The sequence below is a fragment of the Manis javanica genome, chromosome 17 (assembly GCF_040802235.1).
Source record: "Manis javanica isolate MJ-LG chromosome 17, MJ_LKY, whole genome shotgun sequence".
NCBI classification, from domain to species: Eukaryota; Metazoa; Chordata; class Mammalia; order Pholidota; family Manidae; genus Manis; species Manis javanica.
Window position 1 is genome coordinate 2659080 of NC_133172.1, and position 7972 is coordinate 2667051.

A 7972-nucleotide genomic window follows, 5' to 3' on the forward strand; every position below is an offset into this window, starting at 1 on the left:
CAAGCTGGGCTGTCTCCTCCGGGTCTTGTCACCCCAGCAAGGTTGAGGGGCTCACCCGGCAGACATCCCCTGAAAACATAAATAAAAATGAAAAGGTTCCCAGGGTGCTGTGTATAACAAGGTTTTAATAAAATAGAAAGTTCAAGTGCTTCCAATCCTCCAACATACCCCGTTCTGGTGTGGGGGAGGGAGCCCCCACACCCCAATAGCACCAGGGATAGCACCATGAGGAAGATGAGGTCGCACCGGCCTCCCTGAGACCCACGGGGCTGGAGGGCCTGCCTGCCGACATGCCCCACCTTGCCCCCACCGAGTCAGTCACAGAGCGGGGAGCAAGCACGCCCCTCCTGAGGGCACTCCCCCACCAAAAGTCACTTCCCCTCCCTCCCGAGACCTGGACTTCCGGGGAGATGCCACAGGGTGGCCTCACCCCTTATGGCTTTGCTCCCTGGGCAGAAGGTAGGTGGGGAAGGGACTGGCTCCTTCAGTCCTGAGGCTGGGGCTGGGGGGCAGCAGTGGCCAGGGCTCCCTGCTGGGGTGGAGGTGGCTCAGGGGTCAGCAGTCACAAAGGGTCAGGGGTCAGACCCCTGGGGGTGTCTGCACCAACCCCACTCCCGGGTCAGAGCTCTGCTAGGGCTGAGGGTCAGCTCCTTCCTGGAGGTCCAAGAGCCCCCTCTGGAGGTCGGTGAGTCCCGGAGAACTGGAGGCTGCGGGCCTAGAAGGGGTCCTTCCGTCCCTGGCCGGGGCCTCCCTGCCCAGCCCATCATGGTCCCTCACCATTGACATCCAAGTCGATGGAGCCATGGCTGACCACTAGCCGCAGGCGCTTGGGTGGGGAGAAGGGGGCGAAGGCCAGGGCCTGCTTGGGGATAGGGACGGGGCCCGGAGGCCCGGTGTGGGAGGGAACGCCAGGCGGGGGCGGGACCACACGGCTCAGGTCCACACGCACCACGAAAGGCAGCCCGTAGCGCCGGGCCCAGTGCCAGTCTTGCTGAGGGGCCCAGTGGGCACTGTGGACCTGACCCAGGGCCACCAGGGCCTCTGCTCGTAGGCAGCAGCGGGGGCCACAGCCTCCCCACCGGTGCAGGGAGATGCGGGCAGCACGAAAAATGGGGGGCGCCAGGGGCCGTCGCGGCTGGGGGCGTCGGCGCCTTCGGGGACGGACACGGAGCTGGGGCTGGGGCTGGGGCAGCCACTGGAGCCAGAGCGGTGAGGTGTCAGGGCGGGTGCCGCAGGGCAGGGCACACAGGGGCTGGTAGGCGGCTGCGGAGGCCAGGGAGGGGAGAGAAGGGGCAGTGTGAGCAGGGCCTCTGGAAGGCGGGCAGTGCCTGCTCAGGCTGCTCCCCCACAGGCTCTGTGGGGGGACGTGGGGACAGTGGTGCTCACCCACGCAGTCTTGTGTGTGGGGGGGGCCAAGAATGAGGGTAGAGGTGGGGCACGGGTGGAGGGGTGGAGAGGAACCCCCCGCCCTCCCACCAGGCCCACGCTCACCGCAGAAGTGGTCCCGGCCCAGCAGGGCCAGGTGGGTGCAGGAGCGAGGGTGCAGCCGATCCCGCCGGGCGCCATCCAGACCCTGCAGCAGCCTCTGCTTGGTCTCGCGGAGCTCGTACTTGTCCAGGGGTCGGGGTGGCATGGGCACCCGAGGCCGCAAACGGAAGGCGCCTTCACCTCTCCTGGGGGCAGAGGGAGACCACGAGGGAGGCCGGCCCTGAGGATGCACTTCTGGGCAAGGCTGCCCCGCAACCGCCCACCCCGGCCAGTGTCCCCACCTTCTCCCCACCTCTCGCAGGTGTAGCATTCACAGTGCTCGTTCTTTTCACCAAAGAAGCCATCGCCGTAGAAGCAGGTCACCTCATCCCCTGGCTCGATGTCCCGGAGCGCCTTCACGCATGCAGCATTCCCATCTGCAGGCACAAACTGGGGGCCAGCTGCTCAGCGCCCGGTGTGCAGCCAGCAGCCCTAGTCTGCCCCAGGGTGAGCACTGCCCCGCGAAAGCGCCAGCGATCACTACCCACTGCCAGCTGCCACCCCTCCCTGCAAGAGATGGCCAACCCGACACTGCCCCACCCTGGAGACGGGCAGCGACCCTCCCCCTGCGTTCTTCCTTGGGCTGCTTGGCCAAGCTGGGTCCCCTCTGGCCCCTAACCCACCCCCTCGCTCCCCGCCAGCCTGCACCTTGGCAAACGAGGTTCCAGCCCTACTTCACTTGGGTGCCCTCCTTCCCCAAGGCTTGTGTCCACTCTGCAGCCCCAGACCCCTCTGGCTGGCATGCTCCTGCCTCTGTGACCCCACCTGGAGGAGCATGACGCCTGCCTGCCTGTCCATGTGTCCACTCTAGCCCGACACACACCTAGGTGCAGCCCTCACCAGCCACCTGCCTGCCCACCTCCAGGCCAACTGGCCACTGCCACCCAAGGGCAGAAATCTGGTGGCCATCGTCTCCATCCCGAGTCCACCTGGAATCAAGCGCTTGCTCAGTTCCACACCGGCCAGTGAGGCCGCCCTGCCTCCCGCCCCTGCCTGTGAGCCCACAGCACCTGCGACCCAGCGCACACACCAAGCCCCATTGTCCACACCGCGGAGCCCCAGGCAGCGGGCCCAGCTCACTCCTGGCATGGGAGGCCAGAGCTGCCGTGCCTGCCATGCCTCCTGCCCCTCCAGTCTGACGTGTACTGTCTCCCATCAACACCTAGGAAAATCTTCCTCCTCCTCCAGCGCCTGACGCCGGGCAGCTTCCCGGTTCTGCTCCACTAGAGAGCAGGCTGCCGCCTCCCGCCTGCCCTCCCCACGTCATAGCCTCACGGCATCTCCCCTTGTCCTGTGTCCCACCCAGAGGCTGCACTGGGGGCCAGCGGTCACGGGAACACTGACCAGCCTCTGTGTGCCTGGAACGCCGGACCTTCACATCAGCCCTAGGGGCGAGCTCTCCCCTCTCCCGTCTGAGAAGGGACACCAGGGCCGGGGCTGGGCACAGCCAGGCCCCAAACCCAGTTCTAACTCTGGAGCTGGCTCTGGACCCGTCATGATCCCACAGACAGCCGGGCGCAGCCCACTTGGCAGGGTCCACCCCCAGGGGCTGCCTCCCCTCCGTTCCCCTGCTCTCCTCGTGTGCTCCAGGCGCCCCCCCACAGAACCAGGGAGGCCTCTCACTTGCCGGCTGCCCCCACTTTGTGCCGCTCCCTGTACCTGGAGCCCTGACTCCCACAGTCTCCTGCCAAGTCCTTGTCCTTGGGCTCTCTTGGGCCTTACCCCAGGTGGATGCATCGCAGCTGTGCAGCCTCCTGCCCTCATAGACCCAGACAGGGCATTTCCTGCCAGGTGGGGGGGCGGGGGCAGGTGCAAGGGCACTTCTGTTTCAGCGCCACCCACCCCACTAAAGTAGCATCGCCCTCAGGGCAGGTTTACAGGGGGAAGAATGCCGCCAGCAGGCAGCGCGTGGCAACCCGGCTTCCCAAGTGACTAGCCAAAGCTCCTTCCCTCAACAGCCCCAGGCACAAGCCCACAGCGCCCCACAGCACCCCTCAAAAAAGTCAGATGGGAAGATGCGGGACAGTTTCCAGCTGATCACTGACCAGAAAGCCGCTCCCCAGGCCCCCCATGTCCCACAAGCCCACTCCCAGGGTGGGAGCCCCAGGCCTCACCTTGCAGTTGGGTTTGCAGTCTGGAGCCAGTTGGGGGCAGAGCGGGGCAAGAAGAGACTGGGTGAGCAGGGAGGGCGGGTGGGCTCACCCCCTCCCCGCCCCCTCCCAGGCCTGCCCCACCCCCACCGTGGTTGATGAAGGCAGCAGGGCCGAGCCACAGCTGTGCGCTGCGCTTGCGGGTGGAGTACATGATGCTGAAGTCGTTCTCGCCTGCCCTCAGCAGCCCCTCGTCCGCCTCCCGCAGCTCCGCTATGCACCCCACCAGCAGCTCCAGCTTCTCATTCTTCTTCCTGCCGAGAGGCCAGGGTGCGGGTCTGTGCGCAGTGCCCGCCCCCACCTTCACGGCCAGGGACGGGGCCCCCCAGTTCTCTCAAATCCACCCACCGCTTTCTGTACACCTGCCGGGCTGGGCATCCCTGCTCATGCCCTTAGCCTCTGGGACACAGCACTGCAGGGGAGGGGCCGTGCTCCCCCCACCTCGGGTCTCCTGTCCTACTCCTTCTGGCCACTGGCCTCCTACAGCTGGTCCTTCTGCCTGGACGCCCCGGGTCCACCAGACCCTTCAGCTTAGGCCTTGCTCCCGGGAACACTCAATATTCCCGAGTGCTGAAGCACCAGGCAGCTGTGGCCATGCCTGTGTGTTCCTCGGCTGCCACCTGCCTTTCCCGCACCCCGTGGGCCACCGGCAGGGCCTGCCCATCATCCTGCCCCTTCCCCAGCAGCGCCTGCTACAAGGCTGTGATGAAGAACGGCAGCCCTCTCCCAGCAGCCCCAGGCACCGGTGGGCAAGGAGGGTCCTCGGGACCAGGCTGGGCCTCCCTCCTCGCAGGAAACCGCCTCCTCATGGCCTCAGTGCCCGCCTCTTTCCGAGGATCTTGCTTGTGAGAGACAGGGGTCTTCTCTCCTAGCAGCCCTGGGAAGGGGAGCTTCCCATCAGGCCTGGGGCCCTCCGATAACAGTTCTGCCCCCTTACCAAGCTCGGGTAGACACAATCTTGGCTCCATTTGTCTCCATGGAGTAGCGGGTACAGGGCAAGATGGTAAAGCCGCTTTCAGGCAGGAAGGCGCGGAGGTAGCAATAGATCTGGGGGAGGTGAGGGGTGGGCGAGGTGAGAGGTGGGGCAGGGTCGTCCTTGGCCCTCTCTCTCCTGGGTTCTAGTCCTGTTCTGCCACTGACTCGCTGGGTGGTCTCGGGGAACTCACTTCCCCTCTCAGGGCCTCAGTTTCCTCATCTGTCAAATGAAGAGGTTGGACTCCATCTCAGAGGGACCCCCAACGGCTAGGAAGTCAGGGGGTCTGGGGGGTTGCGCTGCAGGCATGAAGCCGGGACTGCAGGGGGCCTGCCCCACGGGGAAGAGGGCCCGGGACAGGCAGAGGAGACGGAAGTAATGCGGGCAGGTGGGCTGCGGGCTGGGGGGAGGGAAGGGTGCCCTCACGTGGGTCTTGAGGGCAGCCTCCTGCCGCGGGCCCCGGCTCTGGAAGTAGTGGGCCATCCAGCCTCCCAGCGTCAGGGCCCGGTATGCAGCCTCCAGGTCCCGCTGCCTCAGGAAGGCCTCCAGCGCTGAGCGCAGGTGGTGCTGTCGCCGCAGGGGGGGCACGGGGCTGGGGGAGAGGCACGCCTGGGTCCCAGGGCCTTCCTGGGCCCCGCACCCACCCTCACCTGGCGCTGGGGGTGGCGGTGGAAGGGAGGGGTCCCCAAGCCCTGGGCCCTCCCGCCCCCAGACAGCCTCACCTGATATTCATCTTATGGGTGCGGAAGCCGAGGTAGGGGTCCAGTACGAGGCTGGTGGCCAGGTCATCGTTCTCACACAGTTCTCGGGCTGTCACTCTGTCGGGCCCCATGGTGCCCCACGGACCATGCTGCCCCCCGCCAGGAGTGGAGAGCACAGAGCAGGGGCAGGGGCGGTGCCTGGGTGTGTGCCTGCTCCACGACCTCCGGAAGCTGTGCAGGCCGGCAGCCCCTCGGTGTCCTCATCTATAAGCCATGAGCCGGGGAGAAAAGCGGCACTGACCCCGGGCTCACAGCGGGGAGGACGCGCAACAAGTACTCTGACAGCGGGGAATCTCCAAAGACAGGCGGGCCATGGGGGGAGGGCACAGACACAGCCTCCAACCCCGCCTACTCGTCTGGGATAACCTCCCCAAAGGCTTAGCCCTGCAGGAAGTGGGCGTCAGGGGGCCCTTCTCCACCTCTGGGCCTCACCAAGGAAAAAGCCAAGGCTTCCCTCGCAGGACACACCGTTCCCCTGCCCACCCCCTCCCTTGCAGCCTCAGCCCCCACCCCCCTCCCCAGCAACCCTCGGGAGCCGTCGGGAGGCTCTGGGTGAAGCCCCAGGGCTGCCAAGAGGGGGGTGAAGGGAGGGAAAGCGTGGGAGGGATCCCAGCACCTGCTCCCTCTCCAAGGATTCGGGGAAGGGGGAGCTCAGAGGACAAAGCAGGCAAGGGGGCAGAGCAAAGGGACAGTATGGAGAGGGTGACGAGGTCCGTAAGAAAGAAACGGGGGGATTAGCAAGACGAAACAAAGTAAGACCCCTAACCCTGCCTGCGGAAGGCCTGCTGCCTCCCACACCGCGGTGCTTCAGGGAGCGTTCGGTGGGGGACGGCAAGGGGGGAGGGCTGAGGAGGGATCAGGAGCTAGAGCGCCCGGTAAGGGGGTCTAGAAAAGCCGGGAGGGCCGGGGCTAAATAAAGGCGCTGCGGGGGGGGGCGCTGGGGCAGAGCGGAAGCCGCAGATGGGCATGTGGGTGAAGACGATACACAGGAGAGCTGGGGCAGCGAGAAGGGCCGGGGTGCCTGCCGGGGGCAGAAGGGGCTGCGGGAAGGCTTGGGGATCCAGGGAGGGGCCCAGGAAGGCCGGAGGGGAGACCTGGAGTCCAGGCAGAACGGATAAAGGCCTGGGGGCCCAGGGAGGTCCTGGTAAGAAGTCCCGGGGGTCCAGAACGGGGCTTGGAGAGGCAGAGGCACGGGGCAAGCAAGTCCTCGGGGATTCGGGGAAGAAAGTAGGGAAGCCGAGAGGACACAGCCTGGGGGTCAGGGAGGGCCCAGGGTGGGCATAGGGTGCAGGGCAAGGGCGGGAGTGCAGAGCCGGAGAGCGACCTGACCGTCGGGGGAGGCGCCTGGTGAGGAAGCACAAGGGACGGGGTGGGTGCCAGGGCAGCCCAAGGCCTGCAGAAGGGCCGGGAGACTTGGGCGCCGGGACTGGAGGAGGGGTAGGGGTGGGGAGAGGCGGGGGTAGTCAGGTCTGGGGGCGACCGGGAGCCAAGGCGGCGCGGGGCGGGGGCCGAGAGGGGACTCAGAGGTCGGGCCCCGCGCCGCCCCTCACCCGCTTCTCCTCCTCCTCCTCCTCAGGCACAAGCGCCGCAGCCGCCACTACCTCCCACTGCCTCCTCCAGCTCTCGTCAGGTCTCCGCACCCCCAGTCTGCTCCACCAGGCCGCCCTGCTGCGGCCACTGCAGCCTCCCATTGGTCAAGGCCGCTGCCATTCCTCAGTTGCTCTGTAGCTTGAGCCTCTCCCATTGGTCGAACTCCACGCTGCCCCTACCCCCAGACCCCGTCTGTGTCCTGATAAACCCCGCCACGCCCGCGACGCCGTCTAGAGCCGCCAACTGCTGCCAATGGCTCCAGCTGCTGTCCGTCTGCTGCTCCCATGGCGACGTATCCCCGCCCACAGCCAAAATTGACGCCCTCATTGGCCGAAAGCGCCGTCGCTCTGAGCGAAACTCGGGTCTGGATCAGGTTATCGGGTCCGAATGGAAAGAGGGCGGGCTCTACTGGCTCCAGCGCCTGTATGTGATTGGCTGGACTTGGAAATACATCCTTCCATTGGCTAAGGACTCCGCCCGTCACCGTACAGCCGCTGCTTCCCTATTCCCTATCTGGTGGGAAAGAAAGGGAGGGCCGGAGGGAGCGAGGGAATGCGCGCGCATCTCCTCCGCCAGTCCCGGCGAGACCTGCGGTTGCCAAGGCGACAAAATTTTATTGACAGCCCTGCCACGGTACAAAGGGCGCCTCGCTTTCCAATCCCTCTTAGACCATCTTCTTTCCCCCAAAGGCCCCGTTTAATTTAGAAATACAATAATACTCTGTGGGTGAACAGAGTCGGAAGGAAGGAGCCTGAGGGAGTGGGGCCTTTGGAGAAAGCCCTGACTCATGGTGCGCTCCCAGGCCCCTCCCCCCCACCAATCGGGATCACTCCCCAGCTCCAATCCTAGAAGCAAACATAATTAGCAATTCCTCGTAATTACGCCCGGAATAACTAGCTTGGCGCTTGGATCAGGGGCCTTTGTTTTGCTCACTGTGTATCCTGTGCGCTTTAAACAATGCATGGCACAGA

The 7972-nt window shown here is 65.7% G+C and overlaps 1 protein-coding gene across 3 annotated transcripts; it reads right to left on the minus strand.

Annotated features, from left to right (window-relative positions):
* Nucleotides 1-107: 107 nt before the first annotated feature.
* Nucleotides 108-7290, minus strand: KMT5C (lysine methyltransferase 5C). 3 transcript variants are annotated; one of them, XM_037025839.2, is made up of 9 exons: nucleotides 7013-7290; nucleotides 5373-5615; nucleotides 5077-5242; nucleotides 4615-4724; nucleotides 3768-3931; nucleotides 3642-3661; nucleotides 1781-1917; nucleotides 1492-1673; nucleotides 108-1263 (listed from the first exon to the last, which is right to left on the minus strand). In XM_037025839.2, the coding sequence occupies exons 2-9, from the start codon at nucleotides 5480-5482 to the stop codon at nucleotides 764-766; spliced, it is 1389 nt and encodes a 462-aa protein (XP_036881734.1). In that variant the 5' UTR covers nucleotides 5483-5615; nucleotides 7013-7290; the 3' UTR covers nucleotides 108-763. The 3 variants fall into 3 exon arrangements, with proteins under 3 accessions (XP_036881734.1, XP_036881733.1, XP_036881735.1); XM_037025838.2 differs by having other exon boundaries at nucleotides 6962-7086; XM_037025840.2 differs by having other exon boundaries at nucleotides 1770-1917; nucleotides 6962-7086.
* Between the last annotated feature and the right edge of the window lie 682 nt (nucleotides 7291-7972).

Coding starts and splice junctions, on each gene's coding strand:
- KMT5C (XM_037025839.2), bottom strand. CDS start 5,482: ATGGGGCCCGACAGAGTGACAGCCCGAGAACTGTGTGAGAACGATGAC. Junction 3,932..4,614: donor ATTGTGTCTACCCGAGCTTG/GTAAGGGGGCAG, acceptor GCCTCTCGGCAG/GAAGAAGAATGAGAAGCTGG. Junction 1,674..1,780: donor GAATGCTACACCTGCGAGAG/GTGGGGAGAAGG, acceptor CTCTGCCCCCAG/GAGAGGTGAAGGCGCCTTCC.